The sequence below is a fragment of the Lytechinus variegatus genome, chromosome 9, assembly GCF_018143015.1.
Source record: "Lytechinus variegatus isolate NC3 chromosome 9, Lvar_3.0, whole genome shotgun sequence".
Taxonomy (NCBI): domain Eukaryota; kingdom Metazoa; phylum Echinodermata; class Echinoidea; order Temnopleuroida; family Toxopneustidae; genus Lytechinus; species Lytechinus variegatus.
In genome coordinates, this window is record NC_054748.1 from 5,453,662 (window position 1) to 5,466,498 (window position 12,837).

General features: G+C 40.8%; 1 protein-coding gene across 1 annotated transcript in view; it reads right to left on the bottom strand.

Moving 5' to 3' along the window:
* Positions 1-4,722: 4,722 nt before the first annotated feature.
* Positions 4,723-12,837, bottom strand: part of LOC121421240 — a 50,085-nt gene continuing 41,970 nt past the window's right edge. Inside the window, exons 3-7 of the mRNA XM_041615903.1 lie at positions 10,493-10,642; positions 7,339-7,563; positions 6,349-6,708; positions 5,449-5,866; positions 4,723-4,907 (exon numbers count right to left, since the gene is read on the bottom strand). Of these exons, the coding sequence (XP_041471837.1) occupies positions 4,723-4,907; positions 5,449-5,866; positions 6,349-6,708; positions 7,339-7,563; positions 10,493-10,642 (1,338 nt within the window). The remainder of the gene's footprint in view (positions 4,908-5,448; positions 5,867-6,348; positions 6,709-7,338; positions 7,564-10,492; positions 10,643-12,837) is intronic.

Sequence of the window (12,837 nt, forward strand, 5' to 3'; positions counted from 1 at the left end):
TCAGGCGTCATCTTGGATTTCCAGGTACCTTGGAGTGCTTACATTCACTTTTGCCTGTATCAACAAATTACGTTACCCCTAAACCATGGAATATGAACCGAAATAGGATTCTTGGGTGGATAATGAATAAGTATTCATATTCAGAGAATGGCGGCAACCTTGGACGCTATCTTGAAAATATTGATTTTGGTATATTTTAGCATGTTATTCTTGATGTCATATAATACCAAAATCTGTTGAAAAAAACATTTGTTGCAATTAGTTCCGGGGGGTATTGTTGGTCGTATATTGACCCATCTACAGTGAACAGCGCCTGATTGAGCATAAAACTACTCAAACAGTTCGTGTTTCCTCTTTTAAAATACGATCCCTTAAAGGGGTAATCCAAGCTGACTATACACTGTGAAAAAATTGGGCAATATTTTACCCAATATTTTGCCCAACGTTGGGCCGATAGTCAACCCTACCAACTATTGGGCAATATTTTACCCAACGTTGTTGGGGCATTAATGTGCCCAACTGTTGGGTAATATTTTGAACTACATTTTGGGGGACATTTATTTGCCCAACTTTTTAATAAAGTTATTAACCCAACATCTGGGCAAGGCCTACACTCACTTCGTGTACCTGGTCCGTGTCGATCCGGAGACCTTATCCGAAAGTGCTTTGCATGCACAATAACGCTGCATACAAGTTCAAGTGCATATCTCAAGTGAGTGAAGCAAAAACAAAACAGCGTCAGATATATGTCATGTATGTAGGCCTATTCTGAAAAATTCCTGACAAATTATGCTTAACGTAAAGTCCAAAATAAAAAAAATAAAAAAACGTTTAAGCAACTCATCTATGAAAGATTCAGCGAGGCTCCCCAGCCCCCAGTCATCTAGAAGCTCCTCCATATCTTATCGACCGTGTGTAGCATGCTGCAAGCGCAACTCGTGATCGTAAAGTTTCGAAACATTTACCACTCAGCAGGGCAATTACTAGCCCAACAATTGGACATCTGTATTTTGGCAGCGGCAGAGTAAAAATTTGCCTAAGTATTGGGCACATAATGCCCAACAAAACAATAACCAACGTATATATTACCCAACAAAAAAATGACCAACGTAAATTTACTCTTTTTTTCACAGTGTACTCAATTCCTACATGGATTGAACAGATAAATATAAAAATCATATAAAGAAACAATACCAAAAATTTAATAAAATCAGAAAATATTATGATAACTTAAACATTTGCATTTTTCGATGAAACAGTTCATGGCATGTTTTCATAAATATTCAACTGAGCAAATTGATAATTCATAACTACACGTGTTCCATATGTACCTTATTACATGAAATTATGCTTATTCAAATTTTGTCGTCAAAGAAATGGATTGATAAAAGATTTAATGTATTGTGTATTCATTGCTGCCTGCTATTTTATATATTCTCGTATAGGAGACATATCACACACACATGTATGGATATATAAATAATTATGATTTCATGTAAAGAAAATAAGAACAGGAAAACCAGGGACGTTACATCATCAGTCAACTTAATGAATATTCACGACGAAGTACAAATTACTGTTTTCACACAATATTGCTTAACTTTAACATTCAATAATTCAATAATTTCAATAACGTTATTTGTTATAAAAAATTGATGTATTTTTCAGCATTTGTCAGTGAATTTTGCTTTATTTATCAAGACATGATAATTTGCAGTCCAGAGTACCACTATATTCTATGTGAAATTTGTACAGTTGAATGGCAAAATAGGTTTGACTTTAACTTATTTGGAACATTTATACATAATAATAGTCATATGCAACATTACCACTTTAACACGGCGACCCTGATCAGGCACTCAAACATTCAAGACATTGCTTCCCAACGGATACCCATTTACTATACCTGGATGGAGAGAGGCAAATGTAGATAAACGCCTTGCCAAAGGATGCGAATGCTGTGGTGGGATTCCAACCCCGTACATTGAGGTTCAAAGTCCAGACTGAGCCACAACAGTCTACACCCCTACATGACATATTTTCAGAAAATTATTTCGCAATGTCATAATGCATTCATGTTTCACCGCAGCAATTAAAAGACTATCATGATTTATGTTTTCGTTTCAAGTATTTTGCCATCTTGTAATGTAACATAGGCGGATCCAGCTTTTGGCGAAAGGGGGGGCGCACTGCCGAGCGGCGCACATATTTTTGCACTTCACCGGCGCCAAAAAGAAAATGTTGAAAAAGAAAAAGGGGTAATGCCTGACCCTGTCAAAACACGCACACACACACACACATGCATATATATATATATATATATATATGACTCATATCATATAGATATACATGACTCATGAGATAGAGACACATATTTCACCGACAAATTAATGCGAGCGCGAAGCGCGAGCTGAAATTTTTAAAGTATACTGACCTGAAAACAGGAAAAAGGTGCCTGTTTAGGACTGTTTGTAGTAACTCATGAGGAGGATACATATCTCACTACACAGATAATGCGAGTGCCGAGGCGAGCTGAAATTTACTTATATTCTGACCAGAAAGCTTGATATTCTAAGCATTCTTGGTACCAGCAATGATTAAGTTGGGTATCTAAAAAAAAAATGCGAGCGCGAAGCGCGAGCTTAAAATTTTGATATTCTGATCTGAAAACATTACAGTTTAATGTACGTTTTAATAAAGAACAAGATTATATCCAACAAAAGATTATTGCAAATCGAAGCGGGAGTTCTTTTGAGGTTCAGAACTAAAAACGGGACATTCTATTCACCTATTTAATCATGAAAAGTATGGGGTTTTGCTACAGAAATGATGCGAGCGCGAAGCGCGAGCTGAAAAATTTTATGTTCCAATCTGATAATTTGAGCACGATTTTTAATAAAGAACGAGTTGTGTAGCTCAATCTCGTTTGCTGATTTCTGTGTAACATTACCATCTTATTGTTTTTGCACATGCGGAATTATTGGGGGAGGGCAAAACGATCATTCTTGACCGCGGCGCCGATCTAGATTTGGTTAGCAATAGGCCCTTCTTCATTATTCTACCGGCGCTTATTTATTGAAATCAGGGGACGCTGATCATTCTTGACCGGCGCCGATTTAAATTTAGGTGGCGCCGGTTAAGACAAAGGCAGCGCCGATTTGTCTTGACCGGCGCCGATTTAAACAAGTAGTACTGATTATTTTTACCGACGTTACGTAAGATTCAGGCAGCGGCAATCCATAATCGACTGGCGCCGATCTAGAACCAGGTGGTGCTGATTATTCTTGACCAGCCCCGATTTAGATATAGGTGGCGCTGATTATCCTTGATCGGCGCCGGTTAAGAACTCAGGCAGCGCCGATTTTTCTTTACCGGCGCCGATTTATAACCAGATGACGCCGATTGTTCTTGTCCAGCGTCGATTTAGATTTAGGTGGCGCTAATTATCCTTGATCGGCGCCGGTTAAGACTCTGGCAGTGCCGATTTTTCTTGACTGGCGCCGATTTATAACTAAATAGCGCTGATTATTCTTGTCCGGCGCCGATTTAGATTAAGGTGGCGCTGATTATTCTTGATTGGCGCCAGTTATATGCAGGCAGCGCACTGCTACCGGCGAAGTTGTTGGGAAAAGGGTAGTTAAAAGAAAAAATAAGGAAGATGATATGCATATACGCTTTGCTGGGGATAGTCTTTCCTTTACTGTTGCTAATGTTATATCAGTGTATAATTTTTTTTAAGCAGCGCCTTTTCCCTTTCTTTCCTTTATTTTTAATTTTTCAAGCGGCGCCTTTTCTTTCTTTTACTTTTTTTTAATTTTCTTTATTTTGAGCGGCGCCTTCGGCGCCGCTCAAATATTAGGGGGGGCGCGCGCACCCTGCGCACCCCCCCTGGATCCGCCGATGTGTAATACTTCTTAAGACCAGCCATCAGCAAGGACTTGAGTCTATGCATTTTCCCCAATGTAAGACAGGGGCAGCGAAAGCGTTTTAAAGTTGGTGGGAGACACGAAATTATCACATTATGAAGAAGGGTATTTTACCCCAGTACCCCATACGTTTTACTGAAAAAGGCGTATTGTACCATTACATCTGGTTATGGCGTCGAGTCGGGCAATCGAGTATATCCGACCATTCGAGAAAAAGGTCCCCGATGAATATAATCCCGAAACGTCGGATCCAGTTTCCCCGATGTTTGGCGTAAATTATCGAATGGTCGTGTAAACTGTACCCAATATTCAGAGAATTTAGCTGGCCCTTTCCTCCGATGCGCAGGTTTAGCGATTGTCCGATCAGATGCGACGACCCGATGTGAGAACAAAAGCCGATGAAGCATGCCGCTATACCCAAGAAGCCCCTTCCCTCAGTCTCCAAGTTTTCTGCCATAGGAGAGTTTGCTTTCATATGATTTTTTTTTTTTTAAATCTATCTTCTTGTCAGATTCAGTAGTGTTCGCCACTGCTGACTTCCCTTGATTCCTACAATACACAATAACAACAATACAATCACCATCGTCTATGTTCTCTGCAAGTCATCAAATTCATATGAATAACCTAAGCAACGCATTTTGCAAATATTCAAGTCCGTCTTCAGGAAGATTGCAGCATAATCTATGTCTCACACGGTCATTTTTCATAATTCGGTTGTGATTAAGTGAGTGAAATATCGATTATGCTTCGAACAAGAGAAGCTTGTAATGCAGATCGTTACCCTCTACTTGCTGTTTTAATTATATTCATTTTGTTTTGCCTTTTCTTTCCTCTTATCGCTGTTCGAGTTTTTCCGCCCTTTGAGAGGGACGAGTGCTTCATACGTGTTCCCGTCTTCAAACACGCTGAAATTCGACCTCGGGACTTCGTAGATCTGTTCCGCAGTCGTTTCCTTACTACTTCCAGTGAATTTGAAGACATCTGCAATCGAAGAGAGACAGAGAGAGTGTGAACATGATCCACGTACAGTATGTTGCAAAGTCTATATAAAGAATCCCAAACGACGGCCATGTTTTGCTAGGCGTCCACTGTCCCGCACAAATTCACGCCAATTCAAAGGAGCGGTGGTGCCTAGAGTTGCTAATAAGGTGCCTACACATGACCTAATGGCGTGCAGTGGTACAAATCGCCTCTCATATGGCGTGCACGTGGTGGCGCTTAACGGCGCAAAATATTGAGTTTGGCGCGACAAAAATATCTAAATGTTTCAGAATTTAGTCGCGCCAAATTCGATATTACGCAATGTTACAGTGTTACGCACCAACACGCGCCATCTTGATGGTAGTTTGAACCACTACCCGCCACTCGGTACCTCTCGCTATTGGCGCGAACTGGCGCAAACTATAGTGCCACCCAATTGACTCCTAGCATCATGTCCCATCTACATTCCGGATGATGCATCAAAAAATGCAAAGTCTATGCGTTCAAGGTAACTTGAAATTAAACATAGTAATGCACTTACCAGATGATTTGCTCTTGAACCAGCAGACAATGTCATTTAGCCTCCCTTTAAAGCTCTCTGCTGAGGGTGTCAAAACGGTGACATCCCCGTCGCTGAACGAGTGTCGCGGACGTGTCCGGTTCGTGGTAACAGCGCCACCCACGTTTGTTCTAATCTCAAATTGGCCGCCTTCGAAGAGAAACTTGCTGTATCGGTCGATTTCCTGGTCGATGCGCGTCAGCTCGCGCCGGACAACGTGGGTCAGGTCGTCTCGTTTCATTTCCTGGAAGACAGAGATGAGGCGTACGAGTAGTGCTCGAGCTTTCTCACGGGGAGACGTCGACGGACAACAGGACGTCGCCGCCGGGCATGTGCCGAAGAAGAGGTGGATGATGGAAAGTGGGGACTGGAAGTTGTAACGGTCGGACATCCTGTCAACCTAAGAAGGAAAGCACAAGAAAAAAGATGAATCAAGAGCGTAGGCTGGGATGCACTGGCGTGCACGTGCACCCTCCCGAAGAAATGTAGTCTTGTTCGAACGTCCGTGTAAGAATAAAAGCAAATTCAAATAGTAATGACGTCATCATCGGCTGCGCGTTGAAGCCGATTGGGACTTTCCTGCTACCACAAGGCTTGCCGCAGAGCAAAATTATGATTTTTACTATTCCTAATAGGCCTATTGTGCCAAACTTCAAATGAAATAATAACTTTTACATTCTATCTAAAATGCGATCATAAAAAATATGCATCGCATCGGTTCGCATAGTGAGCGCTAAGCTTTATGGCAAAGTAGTCGATATCAAGATGAATAACTTGTCATTCCTGTCTTAACTGAAGGATTCCAATAATAGTTAAGCTACCGCATTCAACAATTGAAAAGGTTATTGCTTAAAATACGTCATGTACAGAATAACTGCTAACCTGTTCCACTGATAGACCAATCTTGGTTGCGAAGGTCATCCAGTCTTTTTCGCTGGATCCAGTCATGGAAGCTTGCAGCATCAAGCAGAGTTCGGCGAGAGCTTTGTAGGACACGTAGATATCTTCAAAGCGGGCTTTCGCCGTGTCGGACTGTGCGTCATACGAGTTCAACAGCACCACCGACTTCCGGTCGACGTCCGGAACAGGTTGCGGCGACACGGAGGTGCAATCTGATGATATCTGGGAGGAATGTAATGACATGGATGTTTGACCGGATCCATCACTAGAGGGCGGGGTAACCACAGTTTGAGGTACAGTCAGCATTGGTAGACGTTTTGCAGATGCCCGTCCAAGTGATTGCTGTAGGCAAGATGTAAAAAATGAATGTTTCAAGTAGGTTCCCGTTGATCCACCGTATGCGCATTTCAATGCTACCGCTGCTTTGTGTGACACTTTGCCAAGGTCGTGAAGGAAGACTGATGAGGTCAGGTCCAATCCTACTTGACTTCAGTCATACTCGTTAATGTACCCGTCGACGTATGTCGACATTGATATCTGGCAGGGTCATGTAAATCATGCTGATGGAAGCGCGGATGATCACTGTTTTATAGCGGGAACCGTTACGAAATAGTATTGTAATTGTAATTAAACTGTATAAATGAAGTTGTATTTTAGCACATACAGTGCTTGCATAATGACTGCACTACGATTGCTGATTTTTTTTTTGCAAATTTAAACTAGAAAATCAGCACTCGTACTGCAGTCACTAAACCTGTCAAAATTATCTGAGCAAATGATACCTCACCCCTCCCCCTTTGTAAAATCCTGGAACAGCTTCTGCTTCAGAACATTTATATATATTGTCACCAATGCTAGCTGTGGTGAAGACCTTGGACTATTCCAATAATCTTAACCAATGTGACGGGGTAGTTAGTCCAGTGTGTCAGTTAAGCGGACATGACTCTGACAGCAAATTGGAGAAAAACTTACACTTTGGAACTGGCCACTCTTTGCCACGGTGACGTCACCCACCAGCTGAACAAAAGTGGTGACGTCAGCATCCTGGTAGTTTGCTGAGGATCCCTCGTGGACGACAACCATGCACTGGACGAACGCATCGGCGGACATGAGGTTGGTGGTCGGATTTGACAGGGCAAAGGTCACAGAGGGTGGATACGGATCGGCGTAGTTAAACAGCTCGTCCGGTGTGAATTTCTGTCATGAAAATTGAGTGACTCGATAAGGACATGTTTGTATATCAATAACAATAATAATATGCAACATTTATATACCGCTTAAATGTTTCTAAGCGTTGCATACTATTACATGCACTCACTTTGCCACCCTCGACCCAGGCGCTAAATGGGTACCCGGAAATATGCGAAAGATTATATATTTCAAAATTTGCCAGCGCCATATATAATGAATACAAGGAACTCCTCAGGGAGTGGAAATTGTGCACTTTTCGTGTGGGATTGAAGTTTTAATAATGTGCTGTAAAGCACTTTGAGGTATTCTGGGAAAAGCGCTCTATAAAAATTGGCTATTATTAATTATTATTGTTATTGTTATTATCATCATCATCATCATCGTTATTAACCCAGCCTTAGCACGGTTGCCCTGATCGGGCGCTCGAGCATTCAAGGAATTCCTTCTTACCGGGTACCCACTGGCGACACCTGGGTGAAGAGTGGCAAATGTTCATGTATATAGATAAATGCCTTGCCACACCCACTCCTCCTTCCCTCAGGATCATTGCCAATGCAACACTGCGTCTTCGTTTTAACCGATGATCGATGGTTTCGCACTCTTGATATTTTCTTCACGAGATACACTAACCTTGTTTAATCCGGTAACACGATATTTGCTCCTGCAAAAATATTGCTCCAAGGGGGTGTTTCACAAAGATTTAAGTATGACTTATTTCGCACTTAAATGCCGACGCGTACATGATACGCATTAGTGCGCGTCCTCATTACACGATCTGACCAATGCGGTCAAGCCTTTCATACCGTACGCAACTCGGTATTTAAGTGCGACTCTAAGTCATACTAAATCTTTGTGAAACACCCCCAGGCTTAATTTCGTCTAAGATATAGGGTCAGGGTTGCGAAAAGATGTTATGTTACGTTTAGAGTAGGGTATAGTGTTAAACCCAGCGGTGAAGTTTGTCATTCCTGTGTGGAATTTATCTAGAGCGAAGCAATTGTTGCCTAGGCAAATGCCATGGAACCGTGTTTCATTATGGGGAAACCCCCAATCTACTTTTATATAACCATTTTACATCAGGATGTCATCGACAACCATTGCAACGGAGTTTGGTAGTGTGGCTACATGATTGGGTTCATGGACCTATCCAAGGAGGATTAATCCTATTGTTACTGGGGGTGCTGAGCATTGTCACAGCACCCCCAGTAACAATAGATAATCCTCCGTGGATAGGCCCATGGTTGGGTTTCCACTGCGCTTCAACCAGTGACTTGGAAGATTTCCGACCTGATGTGATAGGAGTTTTTCGCTTCCAACATCAGTGGCGTAGCTACGGGGGGGGGCCTGGGGGGCACGTGCCCCCCTGATATTTGGTGTGCCCCCCCAGGTGCCCCCCCAGGTGCCCCCCCAGAAAAAATTGGCAGAGCATAAAAAAAAAGAAAAAAAAGGAGAAAGAAGAAAGAAAAAGAAAAAGAAAAAAGAAGAGGAAAATAAGAGGAGGAAGACGAGTGAATGAAATAATGTGAGGGGAAGACTTGCAATTAAAAAAAAAAATCTTTTCATGTTACAATATAAAATTTTTGCTGGCGCTTCGCGCCATAATTGCCTGTTCGATGGGATTCATATCTTGTTTAATAGGCTGATGTGGAGCAAGTTTTGTAGTCAATATGCAAAACATATTTGAGCTCGGACATCGAGCTTTCATTATTTTTTTTTTCATTTACAAATTTAAGTGCTCTGTAAAATGTCCGTTTTATGGTCTACATATCAGCATTTTAAGCTCACGCTGCGTGGTCACATTGTTTGATTTGCCAAGTTTATATTGTCTACATGTATTCCATAATGTTCCATTAAACAACTGATGTATTCAGAATGGCCAGATTTTAGGTCTAAATATAAAACATGCGCGATAGCCTGCATGTTCTTTATATTATCCAGTTTTACATCAGAATGTCAATAATTGTCTGCTCCGCTTCACGATCGCATTATTAATGATGCCCAATTGACTATATCCTATTTATGACTTACAAAATATGAATAGAGTGTCCCGCTTTTAGGTCTAAAATCTCAATTTCTTCCTCTTGCGCTTCGCGCTCGCATCAATTGTTTAGTTACATACTTATCCCATTAATTAATACAAAAAGTGCTTAGAATGACCATTTTATTTTAGGTCGGAATGTCAAAAAATTTGCTCGCGCTTCGCGCTCGCATTGTTAAAATATATACCGTCTTCGTGGGTAACTGTAAGCAGTCCTTAACAGGTCCCTTTTCGATAATGCTAGAACAGTTGATACAAATTTCTGTTCGCGCTTGGGGGTACATACGAATCTTGTTCAGGATCACACATAACATTGCCCAGAAAATTAAATTTTCAGGAAAAAATACATTAAAGTAAAAAAAAATCGCTCACGCTCGCACTTTTTATAAGGCTTATGAGATTATTTTATGTTTATGTTGTTTTATAAGAATAAAACTAAGAAGTGACTGATATAGGTGAAGATAATTTCGGGCCCCGTCCCCTATTGGCGAAAGTCGATCGGATCTGCCCTTGTGGACACATACACACACACCGGAAAAATGGCCGGTGCCCCCCCTGAAAAAGCAAGGACCCCCCAGTGCCCCCCCCCCCCCCCGGGGAAAAAATTCTAGCTACGCCACTGTCCAACATGCACGACGCCTCATCAAGAACAAATAATAGCTATTGTCAAATGCCCTTCCACAAAGCAGCATTTGTCGGAAATTTTGCATTTTTTTTCGTCAGCTACGAAACCTAGGACGAAATAGCTGTTCTGGTTCACAAATCTTTGACAAAGACCTATCACCAGATCATTGTGATTTGACTGGCATTTTCAATACATTTACTAAGTTCTAGAATCTTTTCCAAATAACCTTAATTTTGGGAGTTTGGTCCCACCTTACCCTAAGCGATACTCACCGCGGTTGAACTAGTCTGGAGGATCCAAGATGTGTTCTTCAACTGACAGAATGACACCCAGATAGGTTGACCTGAAGACGTCTGGATGGACAGCGCCCTCACGTGGTCTAGCTTACGGAATGAGTCTCGCTTCTCTGATTCGATTACTCTCTGTATTGATGTAATCAGATGAATGAATAGAATGTGTACTGGTTTTTCAAAAAGGAAAAACTACTGCCAATACATTGTCATTAGGCCTGTGTGCGCTAAGTATGGCCGTGAGAAGCTGCATGCCCATGATTTACCTTGGTGTGGCTGCTGCGTGTTCTCCTTAAGAAGCACCACATTAAGAGTTCGTACATACCCCAAATAGGAGTAAAGTAAGTAAAATTACCTAATTTCTGTAGGGAAACCCGTTTTCGTACATATGAAGTTTTCCAGGACCGAAATCACCTTCATTTTTTTTCTTGTCAAATCTAAAACAACATATAATGATCCTGGCGCTAGGACAGGACCCACGAGTCCGAGGCCCGTGTTCTGAAGGTGGGTTTAACTTAAACCCAGGTTAAACGTTGTGGTTTAAGTATGGACAGCCAATCCTTACATATTCACTAACAGTAGAGATATCATACTTCAGCTTATTTGGCTCTCAAATCATTCATAATTGTGTAGGAAGTATAAATAGATGATTGTCTTCACTATCAACATACAACTTAATACAAATTTTGATACTTTTGGCTTCCCCATATTTAAACCAAATCTTTAAAACTGAGTTTAAGTTAAACCCGACTTCAGATTTTACGGGTTCGAGAGTCTACGAGACAGAAGGTTCCATGTGTTTGTCTACGTAATGCTCTCCTAACCTCGGACTCATGGTCACTTGGTCCGGTGGGAAGACCCCTTGCGTTTCAGGAGCATACAATTATGATCAAAAAAACAAAAGTCACACTTCAATGTCAATCGCTCTTTTACACTTGCCTGTCAATTGACATGAGAAATTCAGTCTCTTACTTACTACACTGTAAAAAAAAGTGCTAATTGAGCAAGGGTCCTATACGCAGCACAACCATCAAATGGGGACGAGAGGAGTTGTTTCAGCACCCTAGCATCCTCGCTTCCCAGGTTCATGTAATTGCACTGTAAAAAAGTGCTAATTTAGCACTTACAGTGCTTGTATAGTGACTACACTGTAACTGCTAGTTCAAATTTAAACTAGAAAATGAGCACTCGTAGTGCAGTCATTATACAAGCACTGTAAGTGCTAAATTAGCGCTTCATTTTTTACAGTGTAGATTTAGATTTAGATTTTATTCACTTTCCGTTCACAAAGCACAACAAAATCAAACAATACATAGTCAAATTTAAAGTACAACATCAATCGAAATAAGGTATAAACAATGAGAATTAATGCAAACTAAAGTAACTTTGACTATAATAATATTATTAAACAGAACGGAGGGGCTTGCCAAGAAAAGCGAAGCTTGTATGGGAGGCAAGCCCCCGTAACTTAGTTTGATTTAGTGTAATTACATGGACATGGGGAACGAGGATGCTAGGGGTGCTGAAACACCTCCTCTCCCCATTTGATGGTTGTGCTGCGTAAAGCACCCTTGGAAATCAGGTTTTATGGTAAAATGTCGAAATTCTATCAAAATCACCTTCCATTTGGAGCGATAACCACTTAAATGAGGGGCTTGTGATTTTTTGCAAACCAGCACCCACACTTCAATAATCGTTCCAAAGGACACTGATGCCCGTTGGGAGAACAGTTTTCGGAACTAAAGTGGCTACTAACCTCGGTAAATATGCCGTTATTATTATTATCATTATCAACTATCTTCAAATCTCAATAAAAAACCGCTCTTTAGTTAAGAAAGTTTTGTGTGTAATTAAAGGTCAAGTCCACCTCACAAAAAATGTTGATTTTAATCAATAGAGAAAAATCAGACGAGCACAATGCTGAAAATGTCATCAAAATCGGGTGTAAAAAAAGAAAGTTATGACATTTTAAAGTTTCGCTTATTTTTAACAAAAACGTTATATGAACGAGCCAGTTACATCCAAATGAGAGAGTCGATGATGTCACTCTCTATTTCTTTTGTTTTTTTATTGTTTGAATTATACAATATTTCCATTTTTATGAATTTGACGATTAAGACCTCTTTGCCTGAAGCACAAAATGTTAAAATATTTGAATTCCACGTGTTCAGGGAGGAATAAAACTTCATTTCACATGAGAATGACGAGAAAAATAAAGTATTTCATGTAATAAAAATAGAAAAGAAATAGTGAGTGATGTCATCAGTTCCCTCATTTGCATACCGACCGAGATGTGCATACAACTGTTTTGTGAAATGAAGCGAAAC